The following is an 18,834-nucleotide window of genomic DNA, read 5'->3' as shown; positions in this document are numbered from 1 at the left end:
TTTGAAAGCATTTTGATAACAGTAAACAAAGAGGTTGCTACTAAAATGTATACACCAGTACTTAGCAACACTTCCCAAACAATTCCTGTGTCAATTGAAAATATGTGAATCGATAGAATTCCTTTAACAGGAATACTTTTAATGTGTGTCTGCCGTTCTGTCTAGAGGGTTGTCTAACTGACTCAAACAGCAGACCCCCTTCACAAGGTACACCACATAACTTGATTTTGAAGAATTGTCATCATTCCAAGTTTTTACCCATACACCTCTTCTGGCTGAATTAACTAATGCCGTAGTTCTGGCCATAAGTTTAACCGTATCATCTGAAGCGTCCACTAGATAATTGGAAGCATTCCAAACTTTAGGGAAATCATTCAAAATTTCCCAGAAATCCTCAAAAAAGTAGGTCAGTTTTGTTTGATACCCTTGAAAAATATGGATCTAATTTAGGCGGGGTTCCCCAAAACCCTGATCTTCAGGAGAAAAACAACATTTAGATAATGATCTGGGCCAAAAAAAACCAAAACTTTTCCTAGATTATCCCACTCCTTAATCCTAATCTTAAGAGTAGAATGGACTGGAATAAGCCGAGAATGAGGATCCGCCAAACTCTCATACATTTGATCCAAAGGTGTCAAAGATTTCTGCTCAGACTTAATACCTATTAGTAAGTCTTTCATTAATTCAGGAAAAAAACATTGCGGTTAGGGCTCTTTTCTACTATGAAATGCGATCGCAACCGCATTTGCGATCCCAATCGCACTTCAATTTCCACTATGCGATTGCGCTACTATACTTATAGTACAGCTCAATTGCATACAATGCAGGAGGATGACGATTGTGCTTTGTCCAAATCGCATCGCAATCAGATTGCACTAATGGAAATTGCTGCTGCAGTTTCCATTAGTTTAACGTACCTCGTGATCAGAATCAAATCGTAACTCGCAGAGTAATGAAAAAAAAAGGCCCTTAGTCAGTTTTACTCAAATCTTCCTCCTAGTTTGATACATTTTCTCTGTGCAGAGAGAGTTACTATAAAGGAGGCAGCCCCAGCATTCCTTTACATGATGTGAAATTTATCTGAAAACAGGTACCCAAGGGGTTAAAAAACACAGCCTGGGTATTCCGGGATGCAGTTTGTTCTGCTCTCACTGCAGCTGCCTGGGAGGTCTGTCTCTCCATTAGCTTGCCTGTTATGGCTGGCTTATCGCCTTCTCTAAACAGCCAGGGTTTCTCTGCTCACATTTGCCTGCTTTAATTTTTATGAATTAACCTTCAGTGACCTGTGTTGTGATAATCTCCGCACAAGGTGTTAATTTCTGGCACCTGCTCAGGAATTATAAATTTTCATGCGGACACAGGTTTTATGAATGCACAGTTTACTAAATGGTGGGTAAAGTCAGCTGTTTTGAGCATTACCGCATGCAGGAATGCTCAATAAATAGAGGCCTATGTCTCTTGGAAGCAGGAGGCATAGTTAGAGGTGCAGACAACATAGGAGATGATGGATTAGCTATAACAGGTAGATAAGCCATAGCAGTACTAGTCCCAGGCCCATCTGAAGCAGCTGAGGCGGTAGAAGCAATAGCAGAATCTTTAATTTCCTATTGCTGTGGACCTTCTCTGTACAATACTGGCACAATTTCCATTCAGAGTTGCCAATCCATGCTGACTGGACTGAGTAGAAGATTTTTCAGACTTTTCAACCTTCTCAGTCTTATGTCTTTTGGGGTATAAAACATAATAAACGATAGCCAGCCATTAGACAAATCCCTCTATACATAACATACATCCAGCCAAGCAGAAGAAGCATAATCACATCTACTTGCCAGAGAGGGATCCTGGGCAGATTCAGCAGATTGTGCAGGAGCTGACCCAGAGGCGTCCTCCATGATCTCAGCCACAAACCAGAGTGCATCATGGACTCTACAAACTTATACCTGTGCTGCTGATTTGATGCAGCTGATCCAATTATGCATGCGGCCCCTGCCGGCTAAGCATATGCTTAATCAGCTTCTTACCTTAAGGAATCAGCTGTATGCCGATTCCTAATCACCGCCGCGGCCCCTGCCGCCCGGCTCAGACTTCAGATCACGCGGGACGCCAGCGCGTGACTACCTCCGGTTCAACCGGAAGTGAACTCTCTCCAATGCACGCACCTGCGCGCATAAAGTTGCTGCCTCCAATGGAGAAGCCTCCTCCACGCTGCAGGGCTCCGACTGTTCACTGAACAGTGCTGCTTGGAGCCCTGGAAAACGCTGCCCCTGCCGCCTGACATGGATGGCACTCCTGGAGACCTCTCCCATGCATCCCGTCCGGGACAGGAAACTAAACTGAGGTACTGTGGCAGGTGTAGTATCTTATATGTGGCTGCCTATTGCTTATGCAAATTCTTCTTTTAACAGTTTCCTGTCCACAGTGGGGAGGGAGACAAGTCTCATCCAGGGGTGCTGTCCGAAATGACGTTCTGGGAAATAAGGTATAGATCATTTTGTTGTGATGAGTAGTAATAAAGTTATTGGTGAATAAATAGGAGGAGCGCTGACAGGTAAAAATGTCTCTTGTCCGTTAGGGTAAAAACCCCTATGGTGTGAAGTGGTTAATATGAGGGGGAATTAGACAGTCTCTTCTCTCTAAAAACACACAGGGTGCATTTCTCTCTTTTTTCCTGAGTCTTGTGAAAGAGTTCAGGTCCAATCTGGATTCACACTTAGATGCCGTTGAGTTGCGTCACAATGCAGCATTATTTTTTTCAATGGGACGCAACGTGACTCAACTCAACGTATCTAAGTGTGAATCCAGCCTAAACTATATTGCAGAGCCAAATAACTGTATGTTAAAAAAGCATGAATCTGGGCATAGATGTTTAGATGTTTACTAGCCTCATGCAGGTACCTGGAGGCAGAGCTTGGTTTTTATCTATGTATAAGCTCCTTGATATAAACATAAATTACTTTTGAAGTATCTCTTTGATCAACCACTTTTTGAATCACAGGGTTCCAAAACTATAAGCTACAATTTCCAAAAAGGGATATACTGTAGGAGAAAGTTTCAATCATGATGACACCATTTATTGTTATTCGCTTTTAAAGGTTCATAGAAAATAAGCTTTTAGTCTATGCATTCAGCAACATGGTGAACAGATCCTACTATTCATTTATTCTGCTCTGCTGCATGCATATAAAATAAGTACAGGTCTCATCAATCATGGAGTAATTCAATATGGAATTATTCCACAGTGTGACATCCTCGGTTATTCCAAACAGAATCTTTGGAGCAATCCTTGATGCTAGGAAAAGATGAGGGCAAAAGAAGTAGATGACAGTAGAGGCTTAGACGGATAGAAAGCATATGTGAAGCTATGAACATGCCTATGCAACAGCTGAAAGAAGCAGTGATTGACAGACACAACTGGAGTACAAAAGCACATATTGGTCACTATTAGGCGCTCCTGAGTCAGTGCTGTTCTGCCCTAAAACACTTTTGAAATCGACCTGAGGAAACGAGTAAGACACCTGAAATGTAGTTTTTTTTTAGTGTCCAATAAATCTATTGAAAGCCCAAGGTAAGACTATTATTTATTTTAACAGTTTTTAAAACCCTTTTTATATCCCTGGGGCGCCTCCTCCCATCCTTCCAGTTCCCCCTGAGAGTAATCTCAAGAGGTATTTGTTTTTTTATAAAGCGACCAGCTGAGGAAGAATCTCTGACAGATCCACCTGAAGACGCTATTCTTAACTTGCTTGTTACTGTGGTTGCCTTTTAGCAACCCAGCTCTGTAAGTAGTTTTTCACCACTCATTATTCCTCTGATTTAAATACTTTATTTATTTTACACTACATTTTACACTATACTACACTACTAAATACTACACTATATTGGTGCCTGATGTCTTTTTTCTTTTGGTTCCCAGTACTCACGAGCTGAAGTTGTCGGACCGGAGGGTCCGACGATCGCCCCCAATCCCCCCCCCCCCCAATCCTCTGTGATAAAGACAAGGGCTCTGTAGGCGTGGTGGAGGCTTTGTCGCCTCTTTCATAAAGAGCCCCCTCACATCATGTACCATGTGGGATAGAATGGCAGAGCCCCACATAGGTTGTACTGGCTATACCAGCATGCGTGGATGAAGCTGGCAATTTAATTTGCTGGTACATCCTGAGCGATACAGAATTTTGAAAATCTATAGTAAAATGGAGAGATCAGATCTTGCAGTGGAAGCATTTGATTGGTTAATTTTCAAGCTGCATAGATTTACAGCAACATTTGCATAATTCTGCATCAACATGGAGTTATTTGAATATTACTATTCAAGTAGAAAGTTGGCACTGACCCAAAACTTTGTACTAAATGCCTTTAGACGTCTGTGGTATATGGATGCAGAGACACAGAAAACACCTACAGGTGGCAGTCTGAGGTTTAAAATCTATATCAAATGCAATGCAAAGCAAAGATTAAAATAACTTTGATCATAGGATTGATGATTTTATGTGAATGGTTTTAGCCAGATTATCACACATGGGGCTTGATTCACTAAGACAAACAGCATGCCTTATCCAAGTTAACATGCCATATCAGAGATAACACGCCTTATCAGAGTAGCATAGCGAGCGCTATGAACTTATGTCTGCTAATTGGCAATGACGAGAGCTCCACTTGTAATGCCCTGAACCCCTGCGGGTTCGTACCACTTGCTATGCTACTCTGATAAGGCATGTTAATGTTGATAAGGCGTGTTATCTCTGATAAGGCATGCTATTTGTCTTAGTGAATCAAGCTCCTAGTGAGAAGTTCCTAGTTCCTTTAGATTGTAAGCTCACAAGGGCAGGACTCTCACCCTTTTGTGTCTTGGAATTTGTTACACATTTATTCGTATTCATTTTGTCACTGTACTGTATTTTTCGGACTATAAGACACACTTTTTCTCCCCCAAAAGTGGGGAAAAAAAGTTACTGCATCTTATAGTCCGAATGTAACCTACCTTGGTGCTTGTTTCCTAGTGGGTGGCAGTGTCAGCAGTAGTAACGGTAGTCTGCAGTGGGTGGCAGCGACAGCAGCGCTATCCACAATGTCTCGAAGGGGCATAGGAGAAGCTGTTGTTATAATCCACTCTGCTTGTCTTTTGTTCTTTGATCTTTATCTCCCCTAGCGTGCCCCGGCAGCGCGATCCACAATGACTCTAAGCGGCATAGGAGAAGCCACTGCTCCTTCTTTCATCTTTTATCTCGCCCGACATCATACAGCTATAGCGGCTGAAGATGTTCCGATACTTTGTCAGCTGGGATCACGCTGCTGCGGGGCTGACTGAGCTGATGTTGGGCGAGATAAAAGATTAAAGAAGGAGCAGTGTGGATGATAAAGGTGCCCATACACTTGTCAGATTGGCAGCAGATAGATAAGAAATGCATCTGATGATCTATCTGATGCGTTTTTAGAACATTTTTTATCAGGATAGAATTCCAATAGATTTCAGTTTGAAATCTATTGGAATTCTATCTGATGGCATTTTTTTGCCATCAGATTTCCATTAAGGCCAATGCAAACTGATAAGCAATCTCATCAGATCGACCTAAATTTTCCATCCTGCCAGTTCGATGGAAATCCATCGAAATCGATCGAAATCGGCCATCGATCGGTCGATTGGCCAACCGATTTGCAAACGATCAATCGATCGATCGATCTGGATCGATCGGTCGGCCAGAAAATCGGCTGAGTGTATGGGCCCCTTAACCTCCCTGGCGGTAAGCCCGAGCTGAGCTCGGGCTATGCCGCACAGGGAGATATCTCAGCCCCTGGTGGGGCGATTTTCACAATGTAAAGTGCTGTGCGCGCAGCTAGCACTTTGCTAGCTGCGCGCACAGCTTGATCGCCGCCGCTCTGCGGCGATCGCCCGCACGCAGCGGCAGAAGAGGGCCCCCCGCCAGAGCCCTGCGCTGCCCGGACCAATGAGTTCCGGGCAGCGCTATGGGCTGGATCGGAGACGTCTGACGACGTCATGCCGATCGTCGCCATGGCGACAGGAGAAGCCAAACAGGGGAACGCGTTATATACGCGTTCCCCTGTTTGCTATTGTTGCCGGCGGCGATCGGACTAGAGGGCCACATGCGCCCTCTAGTGGTGTTTCATGTAGCTACCACTCTGGTAGCTTTACATGAAACAAAACAAAAAAAATTAAAAAAAAAGTTTCTTTCACTATTTGAAAAAAAAAATTAACCGCCAGGAAGGTTAACAGTGGCTTCTCCTATGCCGCTTAATTGTGGATCTTGCTGCTGGGGCACACTAGGGGAGATAAAGATCAAAGAACAAAAGACAAGCAGAGTGGATTATAGCAGCGGCTACTCCTTAGAGACATTGTGGATCGCGCTGCTGTGGGGAACACTGGGGGAGATAAAAGATCAAAGAACGAGCATTGTAGATGATAAAAGCAGCTGCTCCTATGCTGCTTAGGAACACTGTGGATCACGTTGGTGCTGCTGATGCCACCCTACTGTGCACCTCGTTAGGACTGCATGGACGCCCAGACCGGACCCAGCTACTGCCACCCAGGCTGGTGAGATCTCCTGTAATTGTATTGGTTAGTTAGTGTAGCTGGGGAGGGGGGGGGGGGGAGTTGTGTAGTGCAGTGTAGTTGAGGGGAGGGGGCAGCAGGGGTTAGTTAAGTGTAGTTTAGTATAGTTTGTGATGGCAGCAGGGGTTAAAGTAGCTTGGCAGTGGGACAGAGACATCTTGGGGGGAGGAAAGGTCTATAAGACACTCCTGGACCATGGATGCACCCAGGTTTAGTATATATTTTTTTCCCTAGTTTTTTCCCTTTAAACCTACAGTAGGTGCGTCTTTTAGTCTGGAGCGTCTTATAGTCCAAAAAATACGGTAATTACCATTTCTGTATTTTGCACCGATTCTGTATTTTGTACAAACTCTGTATCTTGTATATTGGTGTACACCATTGTCTGTATTATTTTGTACTCCATGCTTGTGCTTACTTTGTACAGTGGCACGGAATATGTTGGCACTTTATAAATCAATAATAATTATTAATTAGCGTTGTTTTGTATAGCAACATTCAGCTTTAATTTTTGTAACAGCTCTGCATCATTGTTTTCTAGCCTACCAACACAGGTCATATCCACACCAAATTTGTCTTACTCTACTGAAAGATCTAATATGTACAGAAACCAGCTTCCAACGCCTCCGAACACTGTCCAGTCAAGTATAGGTAAGCCAAATCAAGCCAAATGTTGCTCTTTTTTTAGTTTACCCTTGCATCCTGTCCCTGGCTTGTCAGGGGCTCTTGGACACGCTTCACAGCATTAGAAAATGCACTTAATAAAGCAAACCTGAACTGAAAATTAAAAGTCACAATAAACATACACACGTCATACTTGCCTCCCATGTAGTCTGCTCATCAATCTCTTTCACTTCTCCTGTGTCCTGTTTGTCCACTGTGATTGATGGAATTCTCAATCTTCAATTTTAAAAATGGCAGTGACCCCATGACAGCTTCTGGATCAGCACACTGTTAAACTGTAATATCACCCACTTGAGCCATAGGGAAGCATTGACATTACCTTGCACATCAGTTGTCCTTTCAGTAATAACTGACAGAAACTGATATATTTCAGTTCTGACAAAAAATGTTCACCTCACCTTCCTAGTAGCTACTGACTGGGATATCTGGACACTATATATAATCTGCAGTTATATGCTGGGGTGGGTGTGGTTATGCACACTCACAGGGGATTATAATAAAAATTGCTAGGAGGTGAGTAGCACAAACCATGCAGTTACAAAAAATGTAAGCACACAGCAGTAGCGGTTTTGTATATTTCCTTATATGGAGATTGGGGAACTTTACTGCTGCGTGCAGGTGTTTTTCATTTCAATTCCAATCCCATTTGTTTGACTCTATCTCCAAGAAGTTTACATATTACAGATCGGGTCACAAAACATTATCTCAAAAGTTTTGGTGGTAATCAAGGTGTTTTTGTCAAATATTCGCAGTCTTTATGCTCCTCCTTTTTGTTAGTGGTTGTCTCCTTGCAACTATCCCATGGATACCATTTTGACTATCCTATTTCTAATAGCAGTGTCATGGTTGTTGAACTTGATCCATTGCCTTGTGCCTTGTGTCGATGGATCTTCTCTTCCTCATTGTGCATATTTGTGCTTTTGCTTGTCTACAGTCTGCTGTGTTTGTTTCTTTTTCTTTGTAAGTCCCTTTCACATCTGTTCTATAGAGCCATCTTGATCCTATCACAGTCTGCTCGTTCCGGAGCTGGCCCCCTCATCAAATACCCCACTGTGAGAGGTTTCGGAAGCCTTCGAGAGCCCAAGTGCTTCCAAAGATAGGCAGCTTTGTACAGCATATGAGCAAGTGTGTGAAAGGCGTGCTCGCCCATGTTGCAGTATGGAGCAGCCTGTCTTTCAGGCTCCAGAAGACTTCCAAAGCCTCCCGCAGTGGCAAAGAGCAGTCTCTGACCCATCGGCTTTTATTCAGAATAATTTCTGTACTGTTGTTAGCTTCTTGGATCCCTGATCATGTACCTCATCATGGGTTTGACCCATTAAGCTGCACTGTCACTTGATAAGCAGCCTATTGGGCCAATCAAAGTGCGGGGATCATGTCCTATAAAGCCACTGGACCCGACTGGGCTCAGGGCGGGATGAGTGGAGCTGACATTATTTGAATGGAGTGTGCGTATGTTACCAGCGCACGCTATGCAGCACTACCGTGCGTAGTGCTGCATAGCCAATCAAACTTCACCTATTGATTTTCAAGGGGAATATTTAAATTGCTACCATTCTTGCAATGTTAATGGCAGAGGCCTCAAACCTGCTACAGTTGGTCATTGGGTGACAGGGGTTCAAATTCACTAAAGGGGGCATAGTCACAAACAGCCTATCAGATTTGTTTGATTAATTTCAACTGCTTCTATTCTCACATTATTGATGCAAAGGACTCCAAAGCGCACACACTTTATCATTGACTGCATGTCAAGGTTAAAAAAGGTGGCCGGACCCAACAACAACCCACTACATACCCGGGCAACGCCAGATCTTCAGCTACTGTAAATTAAAGCAAACCTGTGACATCAAAAAATAAGAAAAATCAAATGCCTATCTCAGTAATGAGAAGTCTATGGTTCCTCCAGAGGCTTCCCACATCTTCCTCGAGACCAGCACTGTTGCCTGGGACCCTCCGAAAGTTTGCATCCGCCCTTCCGTCTGAGAACAAGATGATACTTCTAGCGTGGCCGCTAGTATGTTAATGAATGTAGTAGCGGCCATGCTAGTGAAGTTTTGCGTTCGTGCTATATCACTATCACATAGCATTTAGAATGATTGGATATTACTAAGGAGCGCACGCTACACTGCCAGTACCGTGCAGTGCGTGCAAGGATTAAGCTGCGCTAAATTACCTTGCGCAGTAAGCATTACTTTGTGCTGTGTCAGCATGATAAAGGTTAATGAATCAACCCCATTTTCTTTTCCTAAACTCACAGGTACCCTTTACAGAATGTGATGTAAATGAACAATATGTCTGCGTTTTATTCAAACACTAAAATATTTCTCTTTTGTTTTATGCAGTCTTAACTACTGCAATGGAATCTAGTGCTACCCCACGTAACAGCATGGACAGGCTCAGGGTTCTTCAGGTAAGCGTGTTTACAGTGAACCTCTACTTTACCTTTGTTGATAATGGCTAACAGTTTATTTGGAACCTGCACACGATTGCCTCTGCTGACCAGATAAAAGCATCATGAACCCTTCCCAGTTGCACATGTGTGGAGGGAAGATCCATTGCGAGTATGAGTCTTTTGGTTGGGATCTTTAAATGGGACCTTTTGCCACAGTCATACTCAGTAAGACTCACAATGGAGTCAAGTGTAATTTTGATGTTATTCGGGGGAAATGGCTTATTGAAAACATCATATTTTTCACATGAAGTGTAAGATTTCTGTCAGTTTTAAAATTGTTTCAGTTGCAATAAGAGGAATTATTTAAGCTATATAAGGTTTATGTTCTTAATACTATACGGCTGCTTTGCTTTCTGATAGTGGATCGCTACAGTGCAAAATGGTTGTGGGCCGGCATAATATGTTAGCAACATATCCAGCCAGCACTCAACAGGATTGTTTTGAACCCAGCAGATCCTGAAGTTCCTTGGGATCTCCTGGAATGGAAATCATTGTAAACCCATCACTGTAGAAACCAGCCCGCTTTTCATTTAAACACAGCGGACACAAACAGGTGCTAAGGGCTGATATGCTCAGGATCACCTCAAGGCACTTTTATTTGACCCAATGAAGCTGCTGCTGCCATGAAACGCATTGTCCTTTATGCATAATAAATGTTGATGTTTGAGAAATATCACATCCACAAATTTGGCTCTCTAGATCTTCTTACCAACCACACATACACCCCTACTATCCTTGGGCGCCTCCTACCCCTTACCTCCTCTTAGTGTGTGCCAGTGACCCTCTGCTGAGGAATTCACTTTTTGATCTCACCTAAAGTGAGACTCGTCCACATTTCTCTTTGAAGCAGCGAACACCACATCTTTTTTTCTTCTGGAGCAAGGAACACCTCATCTCCTCTACAAGGCCGAGTAGGGATGGTACTTCCCCACATGCCCACATGAGTGGATGCATCATTTGCAATCCACCTTTGTGAGTATAACCTTATACTGTGATTACTTATACCACTATTCCTTGCAATATTACACAAGATTGGGCTTCCGGTGTCCCTGCATATTCTTTTCTCACCCCTACAAGTTTGGATTGTAGAAACCAGTCTGTGTTGTGGCCAGGAGTTGGAGGTGGTGGGATTTCTGTAATAGAAAGTCCAGTCAAATCTAAGGACCCACTTTTGACATTTGATAGTGTACTGTATACAACCTTACTAAACTCCCTGCAGTGCTCATTTGGAATAACAAGGTCACAGTGCACTGTGGCAGGTCACTTTGCTCCCAGTACTCTGCCCCATCAAAGTGCTTTGGTGGCATGTTAAGAGAGTTGTGCATAGACAAATGCTGTAAACCTTAATGAACCCAAGCAACAATTCCTCCAATGATGCAATAGACTAATGAAGTCATAAAAGAAAATGATTACTTCTAAGTTATTGCTTTAGAAGTTGGCTTACGACCTATTGAATCATGGAGAGTACTTTTTGTGTGTCATGTTATACTGAAATTAGATTGAGGCCCAGTGCACACCAAAAACCTCTAGCAGATCTGCTAACACTAGAAGTTTTTGAAGCAGATTTCAGAGCAATTCTAGTCATGTTTAGAGACGTTTTTTAAACATGCCTAGCGTTTTTTGGAGCGTTTTTGTGTAGCAGATTACAAATATTGTTATAGTAAAGCTGTTACTGAACAGCTTCTGTAACAAAAACGCCTGGAAAACCGCTCTGATCTAGCATTTTTCAGAGCGGTTTTCCACTTTCCTATACTTAACATTGAGGCAGAAACGCCTCAAATCTAAAAAATGCTGCAGCCCCTGAGTTTGCGTTTGTGGAAAAAACGAGCCGCTCTGGTGTGCACCAACCTATTCACTTTCATTAGCCAAGCGGTTTTCCCCCTGCAAGAGTTTTAAAAAACGCTTCAGAACCGCTCTGGTGTGCACCAGCCCTTAAAGGGCAACTGAAGTGAGAAGGATATGGAGGTTGCCATATGTATTTCCTTTTAAACAATACCAGGTGCCTGGTAGCCCTACTAATGTTTGGCTGCAGTATTGTCTGAGTCACATCAGAAACAAGCATGCAGCTAATTTTGTCAGATCTGACAATAATGTCAGAAATACCTGATCTGCTGCATGCTTGTTCAGGATCTATGGCTAAAAGTATTAGAGGCAGAGGATTAACAGGGTTGCCAGGCAACTGGTGTTACTTAAAAGGAAATAAATATGATAGCCTCCATATTCCTCTCATTTCAGTTGTCCTTTAAATAATTTTACATCCTACTAAGTACCAGATGATTTTCACATGACCTAAAGTATTGAAAGCAGGTGTACTTGGCTTTTTCTCATGATTGTATGTTGGAATATGTTGTTTTTTAAGATGATAGCTGGACATTACACAAATCCTGCTTCTTACTATATTTTCTATTTAGTACTGTTTGCATTCATAAAAATGCAAGAAGTTTCCCAAAAAGACTCGACCCTACACGGATAACTAGTCAACATTTTTTAATGCATTGCTAGTGGTGGTACAGCATAATAGCCAGCACAATGTTTCGGGCCAGCCGCCCTTTGTCAAATGCACTTGCACTATTAGCCTGTACCACCGCTAGCAAATGCATTAAAAAATGTTGGATATTTATGCGTGTAGGGTTGAGTCCTTTATGGGAAACTTCTTGCATTTTATGGACTGTCTTTAGAGAGGTTTGATGGACCCCTCTGCCCAGTAGGACTCCCCGCTATCTGTATATAGGCCTCCTGAGGCTGGCGGACTATTGCTTTCCTGAGGCTGGCGGACTATTGGTTTACAGAGCTGTTTTGCCAGAGCAGTGAGGGAAGAATGTACCAACATATTTGCCGGTGGATGGGGAAGTTCACTCCAACTCTGGCAATACCAAGCAACAAAGAGACGTACTATGTTTGCAAGCAAGATGAATATTATTACCACACTTCATATTTAATGCAGGTTATAATGTAAGTCAGTATTGTAATTTCCAGGTGTAGCATTTTCAGCTGTGTTTTTCGTTATTACATGTAACACCAGAATTAGTTATATTGGTCACATTTTTTCTACAGCTTCAGTTTACTCCCAGGACACCAGGACCACAGAGTTTTAGAAGGTAATTCAATCTGTACCATAACTGTTACCGCATGCTAAGTGTACATAAGCTCGTTCTTCCATTTATATAGTAAGAAGATCAAGATCCTTTTCAGCTAATAATCCTGACTAGCAGGTCATCCAAGTAATACTCCATGCTTGCCAACTCAGGCACTTGTGTGGCTTCAACAGCTAATCTCCAGGTCCAGAAACCTAAACAAATTCTGAGCTTCAGGTGGTTCCAGGAAGCTCTACATTCCCTCTTAATCATCCTGAAGCTGACAGTGATGAGTAGTGTTGAGGGAACTAACTCATTCTCAGCAAAATGGTTGAAGTTTATTTTCTCTTGATTGATTTTCTCTGTATGGAGAAGTGGAATTATCACATTATTGATTTGTAAATCTGTTTGGTTACGATAATATGTCACTGCAGCCGCCTGTGAAGGCTTTAACTGGAACTAGAAGTGAAACATTAAGAAAATCATTTCAGATAAATTGATCATACTCTTTGCTTCTAGACAAGACAAGAGACGAGACACAGAACATTTATATTGCGCTATTCTCCTGGCTGAATCAAAGTGCCAGAGCGGCAGCCACTAGGGCGCGCTCTATAGGCAGTAACAGTGTTAGGGCGTCTTGCCCAAGGTCTACTGAATAGGTGCTGGCTTACTGAACAAAAAGAGCCAAGATTCAAACCATGGTCTCCCGTGTAGAGGCAAAGCCTTTAATCAGTACACTATCCAGCCACTTGTAAGTTTTACAGTCAGGTCTGTAAATATTGGGACATCGACACAGTTCTAACATTTTTGGCTCTATACACGGCCACAATAGATTTGAAATGAAATGAACATGATGTGCTTTAACTGCAGACTGTCAGCTTTAATTTGAGGGTATATACATCCAAATCAGGTGAACAGTGTAGGAATTACAACAGTTTGCATATGTGCCTCCCACTTGTTAAGGGACCAAACGCAATGGGACAGAATAAAAATCACAAAACTTTCACTTTTTAACACTTGGTTGCAAATCCTTTGCAGTCAATTACAGCCTGGAGTCTGAAACGCATAGACATCACCAGACGCTGGGATACATCCCTGGTGATGCTCTGCCAGTCCTCTACTGCAACTGTCTTCAGTTGTGAAAGTTTGATTTATGATTTTTATTCTGTCCTATTACTTTTGGTCACTTAACAAGTGGGAGGCACATATACAAATTGTTGTAATTCCTACACTGTTCACCTGATTTGGATGTAGATACCATCAAATTAAAGCTGACAGACTGCAGTTAAAGCACATCATGTTCATTTAATTTCAAATCCATTGTGTTTGTGTATAGAGCCAAAAATGTAAGAATTTTGTTCATGCCCCAATATTTATGGACCTGACTGTATATAAGTGCTGCTTGCTGGGAGATTGAACCCACCTTAATTGGTTAGTGAAAAAGTTGTGGTGATCAACTGCTGTGTTTCCTATGAAATTGCCAAGTCTGTCATTTTTGCAGCAAATGTAGATTGGAAGGGTGGGGTTCAATGAAATTTAATGTAGGACGTGGGATACACTCACTTCTGCATGGTCCATAAGCACCGGCTAGGAGATGGTCGATTGAACTGGGAAAAAAAAAAGTTTGCAGATTTAAACTTTGTAAAAGCTTACCAGGGACCAGGAAAGCAGAAGCCTCCTTCTATGTAGACTTCTCAATACTGTGGTTATGCAGTTTGCACAAGTAAAGGCGAATTCACTCAAATGGTTGAACTGTGCAGTTAAAGTGTATCTGAACTGACATGCAAAATGATGATATAAATATGGGTACTTATAGTACCAAGCTTAGTTAGAACTTGCCAGGTTTCTTTCTGTGTTATTTTTCATTGCAAGGGTTAATAAACACACTGCCCTATCTATGTAAATGTGGCAGTCAAATCTGCAGGTGGTGTCCCAGAATAGATAGCCATGTACAGGTGGTGCTCCAGTATAGATAGCCAGGTAGTGCCCCAGTATAATCTTACATAGCCCCGTTCTCACGCAGGCTCCTCTAGCTGGGCTGGGTTTTAAAAACCGGGTGAAAAAAAGCCGAAACCGCCTGCAGTGTGAACAAGCCCTTAAAAAGATATTTATCAAAATAGAAGGGAGGGGTTTACTACATTTAAAGGACAACTGAAGACAGAGGGATATGGCGGCTGCCATATATATTTCCTTTTAAACAATAACAGTTGCCTGGCAGACTTGCTGATCCATTTGGCTGCTGTAGTGTCTGAATAACACCAGAACCAAACATGCAGCTAATCTTGTCAGATCTGACAATGTCAGAAACACCTGATATGCTGCATGCTTGTTCAGGGCCTATGGCTAAATGTTTTAGAGGCAGAGGATTAGCAGGACAGCCATGCAGCTGATATTAGTTAAAAGGAAATACATATGGCAGCCTCCACATACTTCTCACTACATTTGTTCTGTAATGTGAAATATTTAATATTATAATTTTCATTAAATGTTAATTTCTACAATATTTTCTTGTCTCTCATTACTTCTTTTCATTAGAATTGATGGCATTTAGCGAAGCATCTGCTGCACACTCTCCAGGCTAGAAGAATGGAACTGTTAACGTGTTTAAAAGTAAAGTGATAGTTTGGTAGAGTGGAATACACAGCACATTTATGATTATAAATATGCTCTGCACACTAGCTTGCTTCTCTCCAAGCTATGCATAAGAAGGCTCTTGTGCAGGTAAAGAGTGACCCCTAGTGTTTATATGAGGTGGAACAACAGCAACACAAATTGAAAGTTTGAACACAAGTACAGGATATTATATGCAGTTCAAAACTCAGTCTAATCTTCTAATGATTAGCAAAAATATGCAACATATGCTCAAGTATTGGCCATTTTTTTGTTAAACATTTGGGCATGTTTGGTCTTCAACATGTATTTGGTATTCAACATCATTCACAATTAAAATGATATGCTCAGTGTTGCAGAAAATCATTATCTTGTTTGCAACAAATATAATAAAGAATAAAGAAATCATTTTAAATCACAACTCTAGTTACAAGTCTTCTTTCAATTTTGATTAGAGTTGAGGAAGAGTAACTAACTAGGTTTCTTGTTGTTTTTTTGGCCCTGTTGGGCTATAATACTGTATTCCTCATGTGTTTTCCCAGTTTCATGAGTTAGAGCAAAATAACGCCAGCAAGGGCAGAGATGGGAATAAATATTCGTTTTGTTTCTCATGCCAGTCTTCAGGACAACGATCTAAATGCTAGCAACTTGTGTGAAATGAGAGCGCTAACATTTCCCCTTGTTAATCTGGTGACACCCTTATTATCATTATTTTTTTATTTACTGTATATAGCGCCAGCATGTTGGATTTTGCAACCTGGAAGTAATTTGAAACTTTAGTGAGGGCTGTTTCAGTGGAATTCTGAGATCGGTAGCCAGACTGGAGAGGATCCAACAAGGAGTTAGAGAGAAAGTCAGACTGAATCAGACTGTCAGTTCTGAATAGATGTGGCATTCCAGAAGTCTGGAAGAAAAAAATAAGTGAAGTTAGAGAGAGCAGGAGGGTCAAAAGAGTTTTTTTTTTCATTAGTGGTGTTACGATTGCTTGTTTAAATGAAGAAGGGATAAGCCAATAGAGATGGATACCGAGCAGGTTTTAAAATCACAATGTGTACTTAACCGCGCATGCGCAGGACTCTCACACCAGACAGCGTGATGACGCGTAACGTGCGCGGTGGGGACTTGCACTGGCAACTTCAGGTGAAAGTCGCCAATTACTGGAGCTGCCAGCGGGACCGGTAGAGGAGCCAGGAGGACACTGGGGGACCTCGCGGCCTACCGTGGGCTGGAGGAAGTCCCAGGTAAGTACAAATTGTGATTTTAAAACCTGCTCGGTTTCCCTTTAAAAAGCTTTATCAAAACAGGAACGTAGGAGAAGGAGAGTAGTGAGGTGATCTTTAGAAAGGAAAGGCACTATTCAGTTAAGGGCTGGTTCACACGGACGCTTGGCGGCATTTACCGACAAGCGTTCGGGACTCGTCGGCTAAACGCTCCCACTGAAGTGAATGGTAGTGTTTAGCATCGCGCTGTTACCGGCAATTGCGCAAACGCAGCATTCCGGTCCTGATTTACTGCAGTGTTTCAGCCGGCCCTAGAAGCCGCATGCGGCATCCAGGGTTGCCCAACCGCTGCGGCTTCATGTCCCCGACGAAAAACACTGATCGCAACGGGAAGCTGACTATCGCCATACCGCCGCCCCCGAACGAGACGTCACAGGACGACGCGGCTTCCGGCCGCCCACCGACGCCAAGCATCTGTGTGACCCAGCCCTAAGGCAGTGAAAGTGGTTAAGGGAAGGAGGTTTGACTGAGTGACTGGCCATGTAGAAAGGGGGAGGGGTAGTTTCTAGTGGGGGAACAACCAGGCAGAGAGGAGAAAAAGGAGGGGATTGGTGAAAAGGGTTGCATTTCCAAGCTATTCAATATTATTACAATTTTGTTCTCAAAGCATCAGAGCCGGCCTTAGAGTACGCGGGGCCTGGGGCGAGTGTCACATGCAGGGCCTAGAGGCATAAGTGAAGGCCATGTACCGTACAGCCACAGTCACGGGCTTGTCCACCTCTAAAGCAGTATGCCTTATTATTGTCTCTCAAGTGCTCATGTCCTGTGGCCGTCGTTAGAATTGCGCGGAAGTGTATTGTCAAAATACGCTTCTGCTCATGCACGACACAAATACGTGGTGCACAGTTTATATTTGCGACGCCATGGACTTGCACGACTTCCGGTCGCCGCATGTCAATGCACATGCTGGACACCAATGCACAGATGCTCCAGCGCCACCTGAGCGGTAAATTGAGAACTTCCGGCGCATCGCACCGCATGAGATACCCCATAGACTTTCATTGGTGTAGCGTTACCCTGTGGTAAAAAACAGGGTAACACAATGCACCAGTGTGAAAGGGGCATCAATGGAAGCTGAAGAGTATGTGAGCTGAGAAATAAAAACAATTCATGACCAGTGCCAGCGCTTCCATTAAGAATTCAGAATCAACATTGTGGTTGCGCTGCCACCCCCTTTCCCCACGCGGGCAGAACCCCGACCTCCCTCCTAATTAATCCGTGCTAATAAATGTACCCTCTAGCAGGACCCCAGCAGAGAGCATCATATGCGCCGGGTACAGGAAGTAGAATGAAGACAGGCAAGCGGCTCCAGCACAGCAGCCAAGACAGGTAAAGTACAAATGCTGCTCTAGTGCTGGGGCCCCGCTAGAGGATACATTTGCTAGCGCGGAATAATTAGGAGGGAGGTCGGGGTTCTGCCCGCAAAGGAGGGGGGGGGGGGACTTGCCATCTGGCCAGTGCCTGTATTTTTTCTGCGGGATAGGTACCCCAGAATTACCTTTGCCCTGGGGCCCCATCGGAGGTTAAACCAGCCCTGTTCATGACTAGAGAGAAGGAAAGATGGTAGGAAAGAGCCCATATGCAATTAACTTTATCTCCCGAGTTATCTCCTAGGTGATATGCTCACACCTTGTCAATAGAGATGGCCCGAACGGTTCCCGGCGAACTTCCGTGGTTCGCGTTCACGGAGAACTGCAAACTTTTCCAGAAGTTCGATTCGCCCCCATAGTGCATCATGAGGGTCAACTTTGACCCTCTACATCACAGTCAGCAGGCACATTGTAGCCAATCAGGCTACATTCCCTCCTGGAGCCACTCCCCTCCCCCCCCCCCTTATAAAAGGCAGGCAGCATCAGGCATTGGACTCACTTGTGTGCCTGCAGTAATTGGAGAAGGGAGAGCTGCTGTGCAGAAACCTATAGGGAAAGCTTAGTTAGCCTCTTGTAGGCTTGTTAGCTTGCTCCTTGCTGATTCTTATTGCTAAAAAAGCACCCCTCAACAACTCTTTAGAGAGCTAATCTTGTTCTTGTGATCTATTTTTTTGTGTGTGTCCCACTGTCACTTGTGTTGCATAGACGGCCTTGGTAATTCCTACTGTGTGTGCCACTGCCAGGCACAGCACATTCAGTGACTACCTGTGTGTGCGACAGGTGTACATTGTAATACCCATCACTG

The 18,834-nt window shown here is 43.2% G+C and overlaps 1 protein-coding gene across 1 annotated transcript in view; it reads left to right on the top strand.

The window, feature by feature from the left end:
- The window catches only part of RNF212B (ring finger protein 212B), a 440,214-nt gene extending 424,439 nt beyond the window's left edge, over window positions 1-15,775 (top strand). The window contains exons 13-16 of the mRNA XM_068242405.1: window positions 7,104-7,213; window positions 9,586-9,653; window positions 12,750-12,793; window positions 15,305-15,775. Coding sequence (XP_068098506.1) covers window positions 7,104-7,213; window positions 9,586-9,653; window positions 12,750-12,793; window positions 15,305-15,320 — 238 coding nt within the window. The 3' untranslated portion in view covers window positions 15,321-15,775. The remainder of the gene's footprint in view (window positions 1-7,103; window positions 7,214-9,585; window positions 9,654-12,749; window positions 12,794-15,304) is intronic.
- Window positions 15,776-18,834: the final 3,059 nt, after the last annotated feature.

The sequence above is a fragment of the Hyperolius riggenbachi genome, chromosome 1, assembly GCF_040937935.1.
Source record: "Hyperolius riggenbachi isolate aHypRig1 chromosome 1, aHypRig1.pri, whole genome shotgun sequence".
Taxonomy (NCBI): Eukaryota; Metazoa; Chordata; class Amphibia; order Anura; family Hyperoliidae; genus Hyperolius; species Hyperolius riggenbachi.
The sequence above is the reverse complement of the archived record's forward strand: the minus strand, read 5'-3'. Positions and strand labels throughout refer to the sequence as shown.